This window comes from Poecilia reticulata, chromosome 2, assembly GCF_904066995.2.
Source record: "Poecilia reticulata chromosome 2, P_reticulata-male-v2, whole genome shotgun sequence".
Taxonomy (NCBI): domain Eukaryota; kingdom Metazoa; phylum Chordata; class Actinopteri; order Cyprinodontiformes; family Poeciliidae; genus Poecilia; species Poecilia reticulata.
This window is the reverse complement of record NC_088831.1, coordinates 5,709,689-5,731,744: the sequence shown is the minus strand read 5'-3', so window position 1 is coordinate 5,731,744 and position 22,056 is coordinate 5,709,689. Positions and strand designations below refer to the sequence as shown.

Below are 22,056 nucleotides of genomic sequence, written 5' to 3'. Positions count from 1 at the left end.
CATTGTGTTTTTCTATTTTCCTCTAGCTATCTTAAATGTCAGTTAGCCACACTATAAATACGCTAACTTTATATATGCTAGAACTACAAAAACCCAAAAGAGTCAGTCTGTGTAGTATTGGGAGGAAAATGAATTTCTTTGGAAGATATGCCAAAAATTGCAAAAAAAAAGATAGGTAAAAAGGATAACCAAATTATTAAATATGGCGGTCATAGTATGGAGGAAGGAAGGAGAATATCTGCCCATCAGTTTTTAATCTTAAACTTAAGCAAACTTGCATCAAAAACAGACCAAGAACAAAAACGCTTTGGGGTGGCCTAGTCAAACTCCAGAGTTACATCTGATTGTGATAGTGCTGCAGACGTGATGGCAGTTTTTAGGACCAGAGGCGTGGGGGAATATTCTTGCACACAGGGCAATAATGGTTTGGATAGCTTTTTTCCTAAGTAAATGAAATAATTTAAAAAGTGCTTTAAAACAAACAAACAAACAAACAAACAAACAAACGTACAAAAAAATCTGAAATAATTAACTACACAAATATCTGTTCATAATTCTAAAAATATATATATCTTGAGTGGTCAAATGGAAACAAAATCTCATAGCTAATTCACCGGCTAGGGGTAATGTTGTAACATTTTACAGCTACTATTGTAGTAATCACTATTTGTGACCAAAAATAGATTTCACAAAGACATCAAATACTAAAGTCCCCTTTTGCCAAATCTAATTTTAGTCACTTGAGAACAAAGGGACAAACAAAAACAAAGGAAGTAGAAAAAAATCCTATATGCCTTCGAATAAAAGGAAATGTGATAATACAAGTGGATGGAAACCCCTTTTTTATATGAAAATACTATAGCAGGATGACTTTGAACATGGCCCTAATACTTTTTAGCAAGTGATCATTTTAACTTTTCTGACCTTTTTCCTTGTTTATTTTATTGGATTGAATAATGTACAATTAAGAGATGTTACGCTCTCTCTTCAGAGTAAGGAATGAGTGTATCTCATAATAATGACAGAAACAAGAATAAAAAAAAGCCGCAGATTGTCAGTAGAAAGAAGCCTTCTTGTTTAAATAGAATTTTAAAAATCTTGTTTAAAAACGTAATCCTATGACGAAATATGGGACAAGACTAAAGACACTTATCAAATAAACCCAGCAAGAGAAACTAACTCCTTGCAGCACACAGCGATGTCAGAGATATTCAGAGGATCTTAGTAATCTCCACACTTCTTGCTGGGATTAGGAGCAGTCTAAGAAAGGTTTTGTAATGCTTCGAAGGAAGGGGGGGGAGGAGGAACGAAGAGTGCTAATCCCGGTGTCCGGATTTGCATTTTGAACTCGTGGACCAGGACTGCAGAACGTTTTGTGGATCAGACATCGCAGGCGACCAAAACCTGTGCTAGACGTTCTATAAAGAAAACTAGGCAATAACTCTTAAAGTATACAGTACGGTTAGCTTTTATGTTGCGTCACATTACAGCTACAAGGGTTTTGTGGGGTACGTCTCTACCAGCTTTACATAGTCCACTCAGATTGGATAGAGAGCCTCTGTTAATTATTCATTAGTGTTGAAGATTTGAAAACTGGATTTAGGTCTGGACTTCATTAAAATGTGCTGATCAAACCAAAAGTTTTCAAACTTTTCATTTCACTGTGTAGAGCCCAAGCTTAAAGTAATCGAGGGCCATTATTTTCTTTATTCTTGTGTTTTTTACATGAGAATATTTTGTTGTAAAGCATGCAACTAATTATTGTAGGGTCAAGGATTTTTGCCTTGATTGAAGAAAGATCTCGAGTTTTTAGGTCATTTTTGTTTTTCTATTAAGCTGGTTTAAAAAACATTTTCAAGCTATTCCCAACAACAAAAACAAGAACGTTCCTTGTCATGTTTCACGACAGTGACCTTAAGAGGGGAAGAAATGAAACATCGCTAACTAAAGAAAAATACTGTGCAGTATCAAACCTTTTCCATTCATGTGAATTTGTCATTAAAAAGCAAATCTTAAAAAAAAAGACAAAGTGTTCATTTGCATCAGCTTCATTTGCTTGAGGGCAACCACAATTTGATTTTTTATTTTCATTAAAAATGCTGAAAACCATTTATTATTTTCCTTTCACTTAAACTACACTACCTTGTGTTGGTCTGCCACAAAAATTCCCAAAACGATACATGAAGGTTTGTTAAAGTTTTCTGACAAAGTCAGAAACATACTTTTTAACAGTAAAGTCAGAATTTTGAGTTTAATGTCAGAATTCTGAAAAAAAGAATAAATAAATACATTTTACAGTGGCCTAATCCTCTTAAGTAGTTTGTTGATATAATGTTACAAAACGGGAAGATGCTTAAGGGACATGAAAATATTTTTGATGCATTGGTTTTGCTTTCATTTACTGAGGTAAAATACTTAGGAATGTGAAAATATGACGAGGGAAAGTGGGAAATACACATATAGAAGATGTTAAAGGTGAATAATCAGTGATAGAAGCAGCATTCACACGTTTCAAACCAGCGGCCTGCTTTCCTGCAGTTTGTGTGTGGGTAGATGTGACCTTTGCAGTGTACAGTCTCCCGTTTATTCTTCCTATATCTACATGAACCTCGCGAACCAGCTGACACCTCACCAAGCCGTAAAGATTAAGATACCAAGCAAAGGTTAAAGCTAAGTTGCTGAAGCGAGTAAAGCTTCAAGCTGCCGATTGTTTTTAGCAGGGGGTTGTCTTCGATGCTGTGCATACCGTGGGCGTGCTTTTTGACAACCAAACGAAAGAAAGCCACCAGAAAGATTCTCGGTTTTACGAATGAAGATGAAGATTTTCAGTCGCCTGGTTTTCAGCTTTAAAATAAAAAAGCGTCTCGGTGCTTTAGGTTGCCCAGACGTCGTGTCTTTCCGGAGGGGTTCCTTTCTTGGGTTCCTTCGCTTTTTTACGCCAGCATCCCCGGGGCGTTTGCTTTTATGGCCTGAAATAGCATCTCGTTTATGGGACCGGCAAAGATCGCCGTGCGGCTTTGGTCCCCTTTCTCATCAGCGCTCTCCCAATAAATCTGGATTTCTCTACACGTTACCACGCAGTGCTTCCTGCTGACATTTCATATAGCTGGGTTATGTTTTAGAAAGAGAAAGTGTGCTATTGATTAAGGATAAAAGAAAGGCTGCTATGCTGTTGTTTCATATGTGTGTGTGTGTGTGTGTGTGTGTGTGTGTGTGTGTGTGTGTGTGTGTGTGTGTGTGTGTGTGTGTGTGTGTGTGTTAGTTTGTTAGTAAGCCTGCTGTGCACAGATGGGAATGGAGATCGTTCTGCCTGTACTTGTCATGGGAAAATTAAATTACTCCATTAAGGAAATTAGACAAGTGAAAATGGATCTCGCTTGACCTGTTGGTCTGAAGACTGATGCCAGAAGACTTCATCTGTCTCTATCCAGTTCAGAAGCATCAGTCAGGAATTTTCCTGTAATGTTTTTACATAAAATGTGCTGGATATTGTGTCCAAGTTTCATGTATACACTTGAAACCAGGTCTTTACTATGGGAGAGGATTTGTTTTCTCAAAATGATGTCAGAATTCGGAGAGTAAAGTAAATTCTGAAGACAAAAAAAAAGAAGTCAAAATTCGGAGAAAAAGTGAGAATTCAGACTTTTTTGAAATAATAAAAAAAAAAAAAAACTTGAAAATTTCTGAGCTTGAAAAGTCAAAAAATTATAAGGAAAATACTCAAATTTTGAGATTAATCTCAGAATTTTTCTGAGCTCGTAAAGTCGAAAATCTTTAACTTTTGGAAATTCCTTGAATTTCAAAAATAGAACATTTTTGACTTTTGGAGCTCAGAAATGTCCGAGTTTTTTCTAGAAGATTTCTGAAATTATTCTAAAAGATTCTGACCCCCCTCAAAATTTTTGGGGGCGGAAAATTTACCATCTGCAATGGCTTTAATAAGCCATCATACTTTATAGTACAGAATGAATGAGAGAAATATGCAGAGGTGCAGCAAATTGAAGAATCGGAGCAATAAAGTCTTCATTTCTGATCGTTTATCAGCTGTGAGGTAATAAAATCCAACTACAATCAGTCAATATATTTCAAGCTGAAATCCACATACTTGTTTCACAGCTCTGTGTCGGCATTGGGAGCTACGACCATCTGCTCATGTGGGCTTACTTTGTCCCACCACAAAGATATTTCAATTTTTAATGGACCTAGTTCATTTAATTTACCCTGCTCTGTCAGCAGACTGACTGAAAGCATCTTATATGTAAAGGAAATGGTCACTAGGCAAATATTACCTACATTTTTCATTGTTTAAAGCTCTGGCTATCTCAGCCTGGGCCTTGAGGTGTGCAAACATGGCAGATTACTGATTGAAAGAGCTTGGAAAGTGGATACTTGATGCATAGAACTCATTGAATAAGGATGAGGTTGAGTCATTGCAATTAAGTTATTTTTCAGAACCCCTCCCTACACCCCCAACCGAGAAGAAACGTGACGTGTTTTCATGCATTTCAAAGGCCAAAATAAATCAGATTGTTGTCGATCCACGTAGTTTTTGTGCGGACTGCGTCTCCGGCAGTATAAATAGTTTCCATCAAGGCTTTTATCGTGAGCCTGATGGTGTCCTTGATGGCAGTGAGTGAATTAACAAGGCAGATATTGATCTGCTGCTGTGAGTTTCCTCTGTAGTTTTTTTTTTTTTTTTTTTTGATGGTGATTTAGAGAGCGAGGGAGAGACAATCAGCGAGAGTCGGAGAGAAAGCGATCGATAGTGTTTGCAGCTTTGCTGTGTGGGGAAAGGTGACGGGCTACTGACGAGGCGTTCGATGGATCGCTAGCAAAATGCGACCAGTTGATTTAACCTTGCATTTGGGAACGCTTGGGCATGATCTCACTGACACTGTGATGTTTGGACAGACAATGCACTCTGTGACAGTCGCTCCACTGTCTGCTACGTTCAAGCAAGTCTCGCTTGGAAGGTTGATTTCAGAGGTTTCTAAAAATGCTCCCCCCCAAGTTTCAGTTAAAAGACGTTGAAGCACACTACGGAGGGACCAGAATGAAAAAAAGCCCCAAACCTTTCAAGAGCAGAGGGCAGTAATAGGTGAAAAAACAGATGCTTTTACATGCTTTTAGCAAAACTGAGTTAAAAATACACTATTAACATTTGACAAACTACTTGCAGTTGTTGACCACTTTTTAAATACAATATCATCTTTTTCTAATGTATAGTATCAGGCCACATGAGCAGGAAATATTGTACCCTGTTAGGCTCAACTTAAACTAGCGTAAAGGTTATCCTATTCTCTAAGATTGTGAGAAACTAAATGCAGCTGTTTATACCCTTTGTGCTTTTTTTTCTTACCTCAATAGCAGGTCCCACATTATTCTTTTTATTATAGTGCATACATATGGTGCATTCAAGATTAAGCTACAAACTGTTTTCTCTGTATTTTCAGTGCCGCTAACTAAAGAGTTTGTTGCGCTAACCCTAAAGCACTAATCATAAAATTTTATCCCACTAATACTAAAAACTCCAGTGCTTTAGTGCTACCACAAAAGCACTAATCATACCCATTAGTCCCGCTAACGCTAAGCACTATCCCATCATGGTGTTTAGCAGAAGCTAATGCTGAAGCACTAAAATCAACCATGTTCATGACAATGTGTGTCAATAGTAACATGTTGCACTCAACAGAGTCAACTTTGTTGCACTCTTACCTATGTGAGACGCTTCAGGAAATTATACTTTGAAACAGACATGGTTTGTTTTGTAATTGTTATGGCTGTTGCAAATGATTATTTTAGTAATGGCCCAGATAGCACAGAATGATTGAAACAACATTGGATCAATGTCAGCCAGAAACATTGAATCAACGTTGAACGCTGACATTGAAACATTGAAAGTGGTCAGTGACTTGTATGTGGAATCAACGTTAGGGTTTCAACCATAACTGACATTTCAATGTTGATTCAACCATCATGTGTATGTCAATTTACATGCATATTTATGTTGATGTTGCATTGAATCAGTTAGGAATTAACATTGATTCAACCTTCATCTGAATGTGGATCTACATGCAGATTTGGGTTGATTTCATATTGAATGAAAGCTAAGGATTTATGTACATTTTTAGGTCTGATAGGTCTGCATAATAACATACCACTAAAAGTTTCTTCACTGGTGTTAAACACTATATTATTGGCAGATTATGGGTAGACTGTGTACAAAAGTTTAAAAATGCCAACATAGGTTTGATATAACATTTTATTTAAGAAAAGAGGGACAGATCTTTAAACATATTTGACTCCATTTTGACTGTCAGAATAACAGTCTATTGTCCGCAGAAGAACAGAGTCCATGAGGTTAAGCTGTACTGTATGAACCAGGGAAACAGTACAAGTTGTGGTAACCCCAGTTTGACTCTGGTTGGCATCACTGATTCCTTTCGATGTCTTCCTCTCATTCTGGCGTGTAATGAAGCCACTTCTTGACAGTTTTACTGCAGACCTCAAGAGTCAGCTTTTGGTCAAACTGCAGAGCAACGGCTGAAAAACACAAAAATAAAAGTGAGGAAGGTGCTGGTTAGAAATATGATAAACATGTGAAAAGTTCTGAGACATTGAAAGATTAAACAATGTACTGGTTACAGGTCTGAGAACAAATACAAACCATATAGTTCCCCATGTACACTCACTATTAAATTAATATTTATCTTAATGTTTATGTATACAACTACATTTACCTATGAAGCTGCAGTCTAGTGTAGGATTTCTGATGCTGCACTCATGTTAAAATGAGGGAATCAATATTTAAAATAAAGGCCGTTTATCAGAAAACCTAAAGATAAAACTCAGGGAGGATCAGGGTTTATTTAACACACCAGAGACAGAAAAATAGAGCAAAAGGTGATTTATACTGTAGTTGGAAAAATTATAATTTATACAGAATAAACTTCCAAATAGCTGGTTTAATCTTTAATCAACTACAAATATTTCCAAATAAGTTTATTAAATTCATTACAAAATGTCCATGTGCTGATAAAGATCCCACACCAGTAATAAGAGACCAGCTCAGTTTAACCAGTTACCAACCCAAGAATCAACAGACTGAATCAGTCATTAGCAGGTTTAGTTCAGTGTTTCACCTACCTTACATGTTTTAAGTCAGGGGTGTCCAAAGTCGGTCCTTGAGGACCTGCATCCTGCACATTTTAGTTCCCTCCCTGCTGGTAGTAACCTTTTCAGCTTGTCAATGTTCCTCTTAGGCCTCTAACGAGCCATCATATGATCCAGGTGTGTTAAACCAGGGAGAGAACTAAAACATGCAGGATGCAGGTCCTGAAGGACCGACCTTGGACACCCCTGTTTTAAGTGTTTCCCTTCTGCCTCACCTGGATTTAATCTGTGGATGATTAACAACCTTCTGCACTTCTTGATGGCTGCAGACGGTCATGCAATCATCTAACTCAGCTGTTCTGGAACAGAGACACATCTAAGCACGTCCCTAAGAACATCATAATAAAAAATGAAAAACAAGTGATTACTATCGCAACAATTTAAAGCCTACCTGGAACAGCCAGCCTTACACTTTCTTGTCCACCACATGCTCTCCCAGACCAAACAATAAGCCCCGCCCTATTTTAAAAACTCAAATCTCACAAAATCTCGCAGGATTTCATACTTAGGCCTGGAGCGGTGGGCAGGATGAAAATAATACAAACTGCACAGATTGCACACATGGAGGCCTTAGTCCAGGGGTGGGCAATCCTGGTCCTGGAGGGCCGGTGTCCTGCAACTTTTAGATGTCTCCCTGGTAGAACACACCTGGATCCAATAGCTGCATCACCTCCTCTGTGCAGTCAGGTTCTCCAGAGTCCTGCTAATGACCTTATTATTTGACTCAGGTGTGTTGAAGTAGAGACACATCTAAAAGTTGCAGGAGACCGGCCCTCCAGGCCTGGAGTTGCCCACCCCCGCCCCAATCCCCGACACAGCCGTTGCAGGCTCAATTCCTGGCCTTGGCAACCTTTGCTGCATGTCTTCCCCCTTTTCTCATTACCCCCTTTCTTGCCAATTAACTATCAAATAAAGGCCACTAGAGCCAAAAAAATCTTTAACAAAATAAAATGTGAAAATTTAAAACCCTCACCTAAAATTAAAATTGTTTCACCCAGAGCCCAAGGAGGAGGGGAGGAGAGTGGAAAGGGGGAGGAGATATAGGGGTGGGTGGTGTGTGTAGAGGGGTGTGAAAAACAGCTTACATTGATTGAACATTTAGATCACGAGTTCTTCCCCAAACCTTGTCCTCAAGGCAAACTGACCTGCGTGTTTTCATTTCAGCAAAACCCCGTTAATCAGACATCAATCACATGTGTGCCGAATTAGGGAAATGCCTAAAACCTGCAGGGCTTGGAGGACCAGTGCTGAAACACACTGGATTCGATGTTGGCATTTCAATCAATCAAATCTTAACCTAACGGAACTTTTCACTTTGACTTTACTTGAAATGATTAAGTTCAATACCACATTTGTATCCCCCGTCAGACACAATGACTCAAGCTAACCAGGGCCAGATTCCCTGGAAAGCCACTGTGGCTCTTTGGGTAGTGCAGTTGTCTTGTTATCGGAAGGTTGACGGTTCAATTCCAGCTCCCTCCTGCCCCATGTCAATGTGACCCCTGGGCACTTAACCCCAACTGATCTGTGCATTAAATAAATGTGTGAATGTGACTCTAGTGTAAAGTGCTTTCAGTGGTCAGAATGACTGGAAAAGTGGTAAATAAACTTTGTAAGTTTATTTACCATTTTTGAGGTAAACTAAATGATTTGAGTAAGACTGACTTAAATTTGTTATCTTAAACATACTTAATACATTTGTTAAAAATAAATTAACAAATTGAATTGGTTAAACTTAATAAATTAAGTTGGATAAATTTAATAAATTCAGCTGGATAAACTTAATTGTATTGCTTGTTACCTACAGAAGCAATTCAATTAAGTTAGTTCAACTATTTTCTTTTGAGTGTGTTTTATAGTTGATCCCCCGTCAGTTGTCGACCTCAACCGTACATGCAACCTTGGTAATAATAATTCAACATTGAATTAACATCTTTTGCCAAAAAGCCAACAGCAAAGTAGCTGTGTGGTTGGGCCATCCCACTCATGTAAATGGAGGGGGTGGACCGCTCCACTCCTTGTATAGTAAGTTGTAGATGTTTTGTGTCAATATATCCCACGCAAACAGTCAGTGAGAATTGTTATGAACAAGTAAGAAAATGTACAGAAAGGAATCAGCACCGACTATCCTCTACAGTGCCTAATTTAAAACATGATAACCCCCACTCAGTAATAAAATGCTCTGACCCAGAGCTCGGATGAGGAGGAGGAGAGGGGAAGGGGCGCGGCAAAACAGCTGACATTGATTCAACATTGATGAGATGTTGATCAGACAAATGCATTTCAGTCATTAGATTTCAACGACAAAACAACATTGATTCAATGACACAGTTTCAACGTTAAGTTACTTGGCTAGAGGTGGATGATTGTTTGACGGTTGAGCCACCGTCATTTGTCGACTTCAACCAAAAATCAACCATTAATCAGCCCTCGGCATTTCAATCATCAGATTTCAACCACAAAACAACAATGATTCAATGACACAGTTTCAACGGTTTGATTGGATGGTTGTTTGATGGTTGATCCACCGTCATTTGTCGACTTCAACCAAAAATCAACGATTCTAACTATTTTTGATTTAACATTGTGTGCTATCTGGGGGCGTAATCTTCATATGCCAGTGTAAATGACTTCCCAAGCTTTATGATTGACTGCCAGCATGTTCTTGATTTAGTTCTTGTCTCCAATGTTGGCACCTAATAACATTCAACCTCCATTGAAATAAAGTTTTGGCATTATTCTAGATTGTTCAGGTGTTAGCCGTAAACACAAGGATAGTTTGAATACTTAAACTAATAAAACAAGCTTCTTTTTTTCAGATTTAACACCAAGCTCTCTAAATGCCTAGTCAATGATTATCTCAAAATTAGAACTGTCAATATAACAATTTGTAAAAAGCTCACATTTTTAATCAGTATTGGTCTCAGCCTTCTTTGAGACAGTCAAAGAGATGCTCAAAAGCTCTCAACTGACTGAAAAAAACCTAAAGCTTCTATAGTAAAGTTCATACTAAGCAACTAAGAGCAACAACTTAACTCAATCCTGATTCTAAAGCACTAATCTCTATTTTGATAAGAACAGTAAAAACAAACAAAAGGAGCTTTTGTTCTATGGAGCAAATAATCAAAACTAGACTTTTAGGTCCAATGGACCAGCAGTTTGTCTACAAGAAGAACAACGAAGCATCTGTAAAGACAACACCTTGCTTTCAGTATATCATGATGAGACTTTGGGGCCTCTTCGGTTCCTCTGGGACTGAAAACCAGCTGGGTGTGTATGGGAAGATGGATTCAATTAGATATCAGGATGTTCTAAGTGAAAATGTCATGGTGTCTGTGAGGGAGTTGAATTTTGAACAATGATCCCAAAACGTAAACTAAACTTTACAAAGCATAGAGAAAAAGTTCTGGAAGAAGCTGGAGGGTCCATGATACATGAACTTCATTCAAAATGTTATGTGTGTGTATATATATATATATATATATATATATATATATATATATATATATATATATATATATATATAAAGTGGTTTCAGGAAACAAATCCAAGAATGTGTATGAAAAGGATGTGTAGACTGTATAATCCACTGACAGAACCTTAATCCAGCATGGCTAGGTTGGCTGTTTGTCCCAATCTGCAAGAGGAAGCCTGAGGAAAGCCTCCAATTTTCTATGATACGTGAGATAAAATGCTCGATCAAAGGGGGCATCTTGGGTAACCCCAGCCTTGCATCCAAGAGGAATTACTCTTGACCTTCCTAATATGACCCCGCCGCTGTCCCTGACAAAAGTAACAAGAGAGCTTTGACATTTGCTGCTCTTTGTCAATAGGTCATGATGAAAGCGAAGAAGCAAAAAGGCAGGTTTGCATGGACACTTATTGATCGACCTGTCTTGTGGTTTAGCTGTTACAGATAGCTGATAGGCAGAGGGGGAGGGGGAAAAAGTGAGCTGTTCTCATGGAAGCACAACAAAGGCCTCTACGGTGAGGAGCTCATGTTGGTCCGTCTATCCATCGCTTTCCAATCTACTCCGCTGAGATGGCATAGTAATTCACTTAGTTCACACTGTGGGCTGCTAAGCTATGGGTGGTGTGTCTGTCAGAGGGTGCGTGTTGTACCATGCTATCACCACATCACTTGCTTAAGTATATATCACCGCTGATTGATATCTTCTGTCTGGCTCTAATTGCTAAATTGTCGACCTTTGAAGCTGCTTGGCTCTGTGCTCTTGACTCGGTGTCTTTGCTGCTTTCTCAATCACATTTCTGCTAAGCCGTGAAGTGAAATCATTAGACGTACACGACTAATGATCTCTTTACATCTAATACACAGCAGATTTATAATGAAGGCTTAAACTGATGATACTCATTGCATATTAATGCAGTGCATCGCTGATAGTCTACAATTACCAGGCTTTCTTAACTGTAAGTCTGAGTGCATTACCCCAAAGAAATTGATTTTTTTTTCTCTCTCTTTTGCAACCCACAGTACTTTAATTTTGTTTGGTGGTATCAGAGTAAGAAATCTAAGCCACACTTTTCTCATTTTGACTTTTAAAAAGTAAGACATTTTGCATTATATTCTTTTCTGCTTTAAAAACCTTTTAAGACAGACAGGGAATCGGAGAAACCTGCACCTTGCAGACAAACTGGCAGACATAAAGCCAGTCAAGGAATTACTAACCAAGAAAGAATGTACCAGATAAAGGGCAGCTGTATACACAAGAGGGATGATAGGGAATCTGGAGCAGATGTTCTGATGGGAGTGTAAATCAGGTGATGTGGAAAGGTGGCAACACATTTGGGACTTCTGCTGTACAAGAAAAAGATAAATAAGGAAAGGTATTGGAGGCATTGTAAAGAAGTGAATTCTTATGATTAAAGCAGCTTGTGGACTAATAGTGGCAGATAAGTCTGTCACAATAAGCAATAAAACTATATCATGATCAATTAAAACAAACTCAATCATTTCCATGTGCATGATTGTTTATTTTGTCTTGCTCTCTTTCTACCAAAGACTGGGTGAGAAAAGGTTCGGTCTGGTGTACTGGTCTCAACTGGCACTTTTTTGAAGGCCAGTTTACTTACAGAGACTTCAGTATCCATTTTATTTATTATTTTGCTTATTTATTTTGGATATTTAAAATATCTTCCAGTTCCACTGTTAAGTTTGTTTGAAATTAAGAGTTTATTTCCCTTTAAGAGGGTGTACTTGCATTATTATGCAATTGCCATTAAATTACTTGAAAATTATCTCAAAATAACAATATAATTTATCACAATAATTTCTGGGACAATTTATCGTCCAGCAAAATGTGTTATTGTGACGGAACGGCTCATAGAAGGATGTTTAGTTTGGTAATGGTTTTAGTTCTGCTTATCTTTTTCATTCTTCCTTTCTGGTTTTAAAGTAATAGCTTTAAATTCAGTGCAGTAAAACCATCTTGTGGTGGAAACAAAGCATGACAAGCACGCGCCGATGAAAACAAAACCGACTATTTTTACATCATCATGTTTGTGAATTTTTATACCACAATGTCAGGAAACTGATGTCTACAGCAAGACTCCAGCTCATTTCAGTTGGGAGGGAGCAAACGAGAAGAATATTTTATGCCGATAACAGGAAGGCTAAATAGGAAAGTAGTAATTGAATACTGTTTTTACAGAATCGCAAGATAGTAGCCTTAAAAAGAAAACAAAATCAGCTTAAGATAGATTCGGCAGAAAAATTCTGGAGCATAATTCAGTGTAAAATAGTCTGAATTTGTTTTAACTCAATGGTAAGGTAATACAACAAGTGCAGTGAACCATGTTGTGGACTGAGGTAAAAATCGTAAATGGTGTAATTACCTGAACTGTTTTTCTGATTTAAAATCTGTACTGAAAAATAAGGTTCAATGGAACGCACAGCTCCAGGACATTCATGACAAACAGAAGTTTGAGTCCTACTGTGGGGGATCTTTCCAGCTTTGCTGACAAAACTGTAACTCAAACACTTCCCAAGGTGAAATGTGCCACTGTGTTTGTCTTGGCCCACTCTTTGCTCAACAGCAGCAGTCCTAACTCGGCCTTGACTAATCAGGAACACACATGGGCTCATAAACGTTGTAAATACTGTGCCCTAAACAGTCTGCTGGGTTTTTCCAACAAGCGACGAAATGCAGCGTAGCACCTCCTAAGACGTATTCCCTCCACAATCCCCCTACTGCAAAAGCCAGCACACCTTTTTTTATTGTGTGGCGAATGAAAACATTAACAACTAATGAAACAAAAGAAAGATCTGTCCGAATTTTCCAGCAAATGGACAGATTTGTGTTTTTCTTAGGTAGTGTAGAAGCTGTAAAAGCTTTGAAAATAGCCAAACAACAATAAAAAAAAGTCGTTTAGGGCGCAACTGATGATTGCCTGAGTGCTGCCCTGGGTGGAGGGTTTGGTATTTATCTCCATCCATCTTCTTATCAACTCTGATCAGGTTTCCTGTCCCCACTGAAGAAAAGCAGAATGAGGCACCGGTCACTGTCTTTCACTGCTGGTCTGTGTTTCCAAAGAGCTCAGTTCTCGTCTGGGCAGAATATCTTCATGGCAAACCTTCTACTTATGTTTTTTTTAAATAGCAATGTCTTTTAATTGTGTATTAATTCAGCCTAGGTAATACATGATGTAGCTAAATATAAAAAAAAAAGTTCAGCTGGTGATTCTTGTCAGGCGTTATACATGTAATGGAATTCAACTTGTTAAATTGAAGATTTTTTTGCAGATAGATTTTTCAGATGAGCTCTTTGTGCTGCAGTTAACTGAAGGTTTGGAGGTATTAAAGTGCGGAGTAAAAAAAAAAAAAAAGTTCGGCTTTTGCTTTCAGCTTTTATCAAAAAAAATTTCAGCGCGACATCGGGTCACAGTGATCTGCGCGCTCTGGATGACCATATTCAATTTAGCTTTTATCTATGTAGCTTCCCTTCAGCAAAAAAAGAAGAAAAAAAAAAGAAGTTAAATTATTGAATTTTCTCCAGCCCACCCCCACCTTGCTTATTCCGCCACCTCACTTTCATGGTAGTTATCAGCGAATCAATAGATGAGAGGAAAAAAAAATAAAAGCAGTGTTTGTCAGTTGAAAGGTTCCCTTGCAGCTAGGTTACAGCAATTTTTAAAGTGCTGTTTGTGGCAGATCGGAGTGATTCGAAAACAGGAAAGGAAAAGAAAACTCATTACTGGTGGTAGGAAGGGGCAAATTGATGTGACAAAAACAAGAATAATTCCACATTTGTAGGATATTAAATTGTATGCACGCTTGGCTTGCGTTTGTTTCTGTGTCATTATTCTCTAACATCCTCAGACGCACTCTGTAATGTTTTTTCATTTAAACCCTAATCAGAATTTCTGTGCACTCCTCGTGATCTCACCTCTGAGGTATTTCTTCCCACTCATGTTTCTTTTTCAAACTGCAGCAGGATATGAGAAATTTAATGTATAGTTTCATCCTCCTTCGCTCTGCTGAAAAGTGTCTGGCAGTGTTTTTTTTATTTTTTTTATTCCCAGACATTTTTCATCAACCTTAGGATTGCACTGCACACATAGAAATTGTCTCCTTTTAATACCATGCACTGATGTAATTTGAAATTTGATGGAAATGAGGAATGCAGTCTTGCAAAGGTTAATAAATATAAGCAAAATCCAATGTAATGAACGGCCTTCAGAAATCAGCTAATTAGTGAAAAAATGACACCCATCTGGAACAACACTGACACCCTACAAAAATGCAACATAAACCTCCCAGATTGGACACAACAGATTAACACCATCAGCAATGGGGTGGAGGGTCTTTGGTTTTGTCCTGTGAGGACAATGTCATGGTTGGGAGGGGGGTTAGGGGGTGGGGCATCTGGGGATTGGGTTATTAGGCAGTCACCCCCTGGGGCTGTGGTTCCTGCCTGAGTGGGGTTTAGAAAGGTGACTTTCTGGCAGTTGCATCTGGTGCCTTTTGGAGAGTCTGTGCTGGCAGACATAGGTTACCGGTCTACGATGAGACCCTATGTAGGTCTGGGATCCTGGGGGCAAGTTGTCCTTGGTGTAGATTCCTGGCTGGGCCTGAGCTGCTTGAGTCCCGGGGGATTTAGTTACAGGAGGTTTTGGCCGGTGCCTGGCCTTGACCCAGGTATCTCCATTGCTAGAACTTGGGGCCTCTTGATCTGGCGGAGAACTTTTTTTGCTAACTCTTTGCAGGTGCATTCTTCTTTAGGGAGTGTATTCTGACGTTAGGGAAGGGATTTGCAAGAGGGCAAAATCAGTCAGAGTGTCTAATACCTTATGTGTTCTTGGAATTGACTGAATTGTTTATGCTGAAGTGACAAAGGTGATCAGCTCATTCTACACCATTAAAATGAAAAGGAGAATCACAATAAGACGAAGGGATGTAAAAGTTTGAGCAACAAATAATCCAGATGGATTTGGGATGAAAGGAAGGATGGACACTTAGAAATGCTGCTGGCCTCTTTCTCTCCAAAAGGCTTAGTTAACACAATTACCAGCAAATGTTGCCGCAACTGTACAAGACTTTTGGATCAATGTCGTGTCGTTAGTGCCAACGTTTGGCAGAAATGTTTCATGCCCAACAAATCACACCAGCTGTCAATTACTGTGGTGAAAGTCATGACTTGAGTCTCCAGTACGTTCAAACTTTACAAGTAGCCGAGTGACAAATCAAAGGTATTCCTCAGTTTGTACTGAATTAATCCAAGCGTGCTTATCTTGTGTATCTCTGTCTTGACAGGAATTTCTACTACATCACTATGCTACGTGATCCTGTGTCACGCTACCTCAGTGAGTGGAAGCACGTACAGCGTGGGGCTACTTGGAAAACAGCCCTCCACATGTGTGATGGCCGCCCTCCCACTCAGGATGAGCTTCCCGCTTGCTACAGCGGGGAAGACTGGACTGGTGTGCCGCTCACAGACTTTATGAACTGTCCCTCGAATTTGGCCAACAACCGTCAAGTGCGCATGCTGGCTGACCTGAGTTTGGTGGGGTGCTACAACATGTCCTCCATGAGTGAGCTGGAGCGAGGCAGCGTGCTGCTCGCCAGCGCTAAGGCAAACCTGCGCAACATGGCCTTCTTTGGCTTGACGGAGTTCCAGCGGAAGACGCAGTACCTGTTCGAGAGAACTTTCGGGCTGCACTTCATCCGGGCCTTCACCCAGATCAACAGCACGCGCGCTGCCAGCGTGGGGATAAGTGAAAAGGTGCGGTGGCGCATTGAGGGGCTCAACGCCTTGGACGTAGAGCTGTACGAGTACGCCAAGGAGCTGTTCCTGCGGCGTTACCAGGATGACCGACAGAGGCATCACCAGGAAGAGCGGCTCAGGAGGCGGCAGGAGAGGCAACAGAGGCAGCGGCTGCACAGGAACTATCTGGTTGAGTTGCTAAGACTGGGAGGTGGAGAAGTGGAGGAAGAGGAAGAAGAAGAGGAGGTGAAAGTGCTAGAAGAGGTAGTCACCACCGAGGATTACAGTAGCCAGGTGGTGCGATGGTGAGGAGCCAGAACATCACAGCACTGACTGACTGCGGATGAATTTCATCGTTTCCTGTGACTCAGCTGGGACCTCTCACCCTTCACAGGCTTATAGCGTCAGACTGCCGAAAGGTGTCTTAATATTTACGATGGATGTATTTGCTATAGCAACATGAACATTTTGTATTTATTTATTTTTTTTTCTTATGGCTAAATTTTGGCACTGCAATTGTGGAAAATGTGTTTATTTATTCAGTTGCAAGTGCTTTGAATGTTCTCCAGGTGGTGAAAATATTCCTCATGTTGCGCAATAAAAGAAAAAATACAAGAATATGAAAATATGTATAATATAAGAGAGGCCTATTTATTATTACATTTCCTAAATGATGACTGGGTCCTTGATGTCCTGTTTGTTATTTAGCTCTATGTTGAAATCTTGTGACTCTGTGGTGTTTGGCTTTATAAGAGTATCAAAGCACAAACTTGGCAAACTGCAGTGTGTTTTCTTCTTTCTGACTGCACTGATGAAACAAACTGTTACAAATGAACCAATAAAATTGGTGTAACAAGTTGATTACATTTTATTTGACTAGAATCTTATGGATTTTTCTTAGAAGAAGTGACAAATTTAACAGCTATTACGCATGTTTCCCTACACAGTGGGAAAAAATCTGAAGAAGTGGAAAATAGTGAGGAACTACTTATAATCCCAAACTTTCTTTCCCTTCCTTCTTTCCTTTCTTCCATCCTTCCTTGCCTTCATCTTTGTGTCCTTCCTTCCTATGTTTGAGGCATTCCTTTTTTCTCTTTTCTATTCTTTCATTCCTTTCTTTCCCTTGTGTCCTTCCAAGTTATATTTACCATAACATCTTGGTTATTACATTTACAATAATGCTAAGCAATTTTTTAAATAAAAAAGCTATACAGTCTGGGCCTGCTTCAGGAAAATTGATCGCCCCAAAAACCAACAACTAGTTGTGCCGTCATGCGTAGCAACAGGCATCATCAAACATTTTTAATAACGTCCAATGAGCTCCTTCAGCTTCTGCACAGTCACTGCTTCATGCTTTTAACCACCACAAACTTATCAAAACGGCCAAAACGTATTAAAAAGTATTAGCCAGCAACAAGCAACAGGTGGGGAAGGAGTCCCACTACATACACTATACTTTAGACAACTGAAGAAAACGACAGTAACTCCAGCATTTATTAGGATTTAAAACGTAACGAAGGAAACCTTGCAGTTCTGGTACCAAAACCTTAGAATGTCTTGAGCCTGTTAACTGCTCTGTGCCTAATCCCTAATTTACCAAATTTCCATTATTTAGATCATTTGCTTGGTCCTTCATTGTTAGAACTAAATAAAAACATAATTAGTTTGTTATTAGCGATTTACCTTTGCTGACTGCCTGAGGATTAGGAAGCTCAGCACTGTTAGCATTAGCACTGTTGCTAATGCCAACAATGCTAAACAAGCTGAAGATGGATACAGACTCAAGTTCACACATACATTTTTGGTAAACTTTAATGAAATTGGTATGTTAAATCATAATACAACCCATAGCAACCTTATTATTCTTTGCATGACACTTCCTATGACCAATTTAGAACAGCTAATGGCTAACTGAACCAACATATTGTGATCTATGTGTTTAGAGCAGAGGATGGAAACATTGATATTGTTGGAAGGATTTAACTCAACATAGGAGAAAACCAGTGGTGGGAAGTGACAAAGTACAAGTACTTCGTTACTGTACTTAAGTACAATTTTCGTGTATCTGTACTTTACTTAAGTAGATTTAACAATGGATATTTTCTACTTTTACTCCACTACATTTTACAGTAAGTATCTGTACTTTCTACTTCACTACATTTCTACAAAACTGTCGCGTTACTCGTTACATCCAAGTCGCATTGCGCTTTTTTTCTGTTAAAATGTGAAGTTCAGGGACTTAAGGTGGCATAGTAAAATCCCAGCAATGACTTAGTGTCTGTTGTCACCCATCGACTCCCCCTTTACTCGCACGCGGAGCTCCAGACATGCGCAGTGGTTTCCTCTGAGCAGGAGAAGATGTCTGTCTAGTCGTCAGCAGTGGTGGAGAAAGTACTCAAAAAATGTACTTAAGTAAAAGTACAAATACACAGTCAAAAATGTACTTAAGTAAAAGTCAAAGTACCACATTAACATTTTACTTAAGTAAAAGTAAAAAGTCCTGGCTTTTAAAAATACTTAAGTATTAAAAGTAAAAGTACTCGCTGAATGCATTACCTAATCGCTAATATCATTAAGTGTGCCGATCGTATTTAATTTTAATACATCAGAAATGTGCCATTTTAATGAACACTACCACAGATTAAACATGTTCTTATTTTGTTTATTCTCTGTAACAGTTTAGACTTAGATATGTGATTCTATGAATCATAATTTCAGGGATGGAAACATTTTGTCTCCTGTCTTAACATAGCATGAACTTCATTAGTCACATTTATTTAGAAATAAATCTAACTGAAAGGGGATGTAAAGAAGGTGCGGGCGGGGTGGAGGACATGCAACCAAGGAGCCATGTAGCAGAGTTGTAGTCAAGACCACCGAACCCGAGACCAAGACCAGCGCCCCGCGCTAAATGACACAATAACATTAAGTTTACCTATCAAAATTGGTTTTCCGATTGATCTGAAAGATCCACATTCCCATAAAAACACCTAGATATTAAATACTTAGAGCTGAAATGAATTTAACCAGTATCAATTAAAACTCACTTCATTCTATTTTGAAAGTTCATACTTTCAACTTTCACTTATTCAGCGATTAAATGAATGTCTATATATATATATATATATATATATATATATATATATATATATATATAGCTACCGCAGTGTACACAAGAACAAAGAACGGCTCTCAGTGAGGCTTCAGTCCTTAGGACTTAGTAAAGATCCGTCCAGAAGAATCGGATCGTTCCTGAATGTCATATCACTATATTGCAGACTTTGGTCACAGCGTTGTCCCATATATGCGACACCTCAGTCAAAACCTCCACACAATAATTCAGCGCATGAGTGACAACTTTTTTTCATCAAATGCAACATGTGTCTCAGTACAGCTAGCTTTGCTAGCACAGATCTTACCTTTCTTTAAGCTTTCCTTCCAAGTGACGCTAAAAGTTGGACGAAGTCCCACCGTCTGTGAAAGCGAAGCGCTGCTGATTTTACATGTCGCCATATCAATTTATGCAGCGCTATTATATTATAGACAAACATCTCCTCCCGCTCAGAGGAAGCCACTGCGCATGTTTGGAGCTCCGAGTGCGAGTAAAGGTGGAGCCGATGGGTGACAACAGACACTAAGTCACGTTATTGCTCGGATTTTACGGCGCCACCTTAAGACCCTGAACTTCACATTTTAACGGAAGAAAAGAGCAACGAGACTTGGATGTAACGAGTAACGCGACAGTTTTGTAGAAATGTAGTGAAGTAGAAAGTACTATGAGAGGCCCCAAGGGACAAAACCTACAAACTCTCTTTCACGTACTATCAAACTCTCTTTCATTCACTATCAAACTCTCTTTCACGTACTATCAAACTCTCTTTCACGTACTATCAAACTCTCTTTCATTCACTATCAAACTCTCTTTCACGTACTATCAAACTCTCTTTCACGTACTATCAAGCTCTCTTTCATTCACTATCAAAGTCTCTTGCATTCACTACCAAACTCTTACAGAGTTTGATTGCAACGGAAGTTAACTTAAAATTTCAGTTTCTGATTGGACCCCAGGCAGAGTAGGCGGGTTTTCACGGACAGGAAAATAGCTGAGCGGCAGCGACTCACAGAATGACATCGTTAGCGCTCCTACAGTAATGTCAGCAATATCAGAAGTGTTTTGAAGCCGACAGCCAGCATCAGAAACCCCATCTATCAGTGGGAAAAAGTGGCAGTAAAGTCAGTAAAGTCCGAAGTGAAAGCCAGCCTGCACTCGATTTTAATGTGCGCGACAGCACAAGTTATGGCGCTCTCTTTTCAAAATAAAAGTGGATCTCCGGTTTATGTTTGATTCACACGTCAAGTTTCTCTCCGGCGGCTATAAGAGGCTAAAACTTTGTGTTAAAAACGACATTATGTATCTGAAAAAATTTTTATATATTGTGTAGGCAAAAAAATCCTGTAAAGCACATACGTACAACCTCAGTTAAAATTGGTCTTATAGGTGTCCCTGCGTCATCCTGAAGTGAGAGAATTATTGTTTATGTAATCTGAAAGATTGTTTGCATGTCAAATGTCAGCAATTTTAATAGAGGTAGAACATTTGTGGTTTACAGAATTTTTTTACCCACATATTAATTTATTTTCAGATATATGATTTCCTTAAGCAAATCAACACAAAGTTTTACATTTTTAAAGCCGCAGGAGAGAAACATGAATCAAACATAAACCGGAGATCCACTTTTATTTTGAAAAGAGCGCGCCATAACTTGTGCTGTCGCGCACATTAAAATCAAGTGCAGGCTGGCTTTACTGCCATTTCCGAAGTGGCGGCTAGCTTTTTCCCACTGAAAGATGGGGTTTCTGATGTTGGCTGTCGGCTTCAAAACACTTCTGATATTGCTGACATTACTGTAGGAGCGCTAACGATGTCATTCTGTGAGTCGCTGCCGCTCAGCTATTTTCCTGTCCGTGAAAACCCGCCTACTCTGCCTGGGGTCCAATCAGAAACTGAAATTTTAAGTTAACTTCCGTTGCAATCAAACTCTGTAATGATAGTGAATGCAAGAGACTTTGACTGTGAATGTAAGAGACTTTGATAGCGAATGAAAGAGAGTTTGGCTGTACGTGAAAGAGAGTTTGATAGTGAATGAAAGAGACTTTGACTGTACGTGAAAGAGAGTTTGACTGTACGTGAAAGAGAGTTTGACTGTACGTGAAAGAGACTTTGACTGTACGTGAAAGAGAGTTTGATAGTGAATGAAAGAGAGTTTGGCTGTACGTGAAAGAGAGTTTGATAGTGAATGAAAGAGACTTTGACTGTACGTGAAAGAGAGTTTGACTGTACGTGAAAGAGAGTTTGATAGTGAATGAAAGAGAGTTTGACTGTACGTGAAAGAGAGTTTGATAGTGAATGAAAGAGAGTTTGACTGTACGTGAAAGAGAGTTTGACTGTACGTGAAAGAGAGTTTGATAGTGAATGAAAGAGAGTTTGGCTGTACGCGAGAGTTTGATAGTACGTGAAAGAGAGTTTGACTGTACGTGAAAGAGAGTTTGACTGTACGTGAAAGAGAGTTTGATAGTTAATGAAAGAGACTTTGACTGTACGTGAAAGAGAGTTTGATAGTGAATGAAAGAGACTTTGGCTGTACGTGAAAGAGAGTTTGAC

At 39.1% G+C, this 22,056-nt stretch overlaps 1 protein-coding gene and 1 long non-coding RNA gene across 2 annotated transcripts in view; one reads left to right on the top strand and one right to left on the bottom strand.

Moving 5' to 3' along the window:
• The window catches only part of LOC103474404 (heparan-sulfate 6-O-sulfotransferase 3-B-like), a 28,746-nt gene extending 11,491 nt beyond the window's left edge, over positions 1-17,255 (top strand). The window contains exon 2 of the mRNA XM_008425326.3: positions 15,944-17,255. Within this exon, the coding sequence (XP_008423548.2) occupies positions 15,944-16,703 (760 nt within the window). The 3' untranslated portion in view covers positions 16,704-17,255. The remainder of the gene's footprint in view (positions 1-15,943) is intronic.
• Positions 6,249-9,374, bottom strand: LOC145554904 (uncharacterized). Its single transcript, XR_014090949.1, has 2 exons — positions 7,389-9,374; positions 6,249-6,543 (listed from the first exon to the last, which is right to left on the bottom strand). It is a non-coding gene; the product is annotated as an uncharacterized LOC145554904 (long non-coding RNA).
• Positions 17,256-22,056: the final 4,801 nt, after the last annotated feature.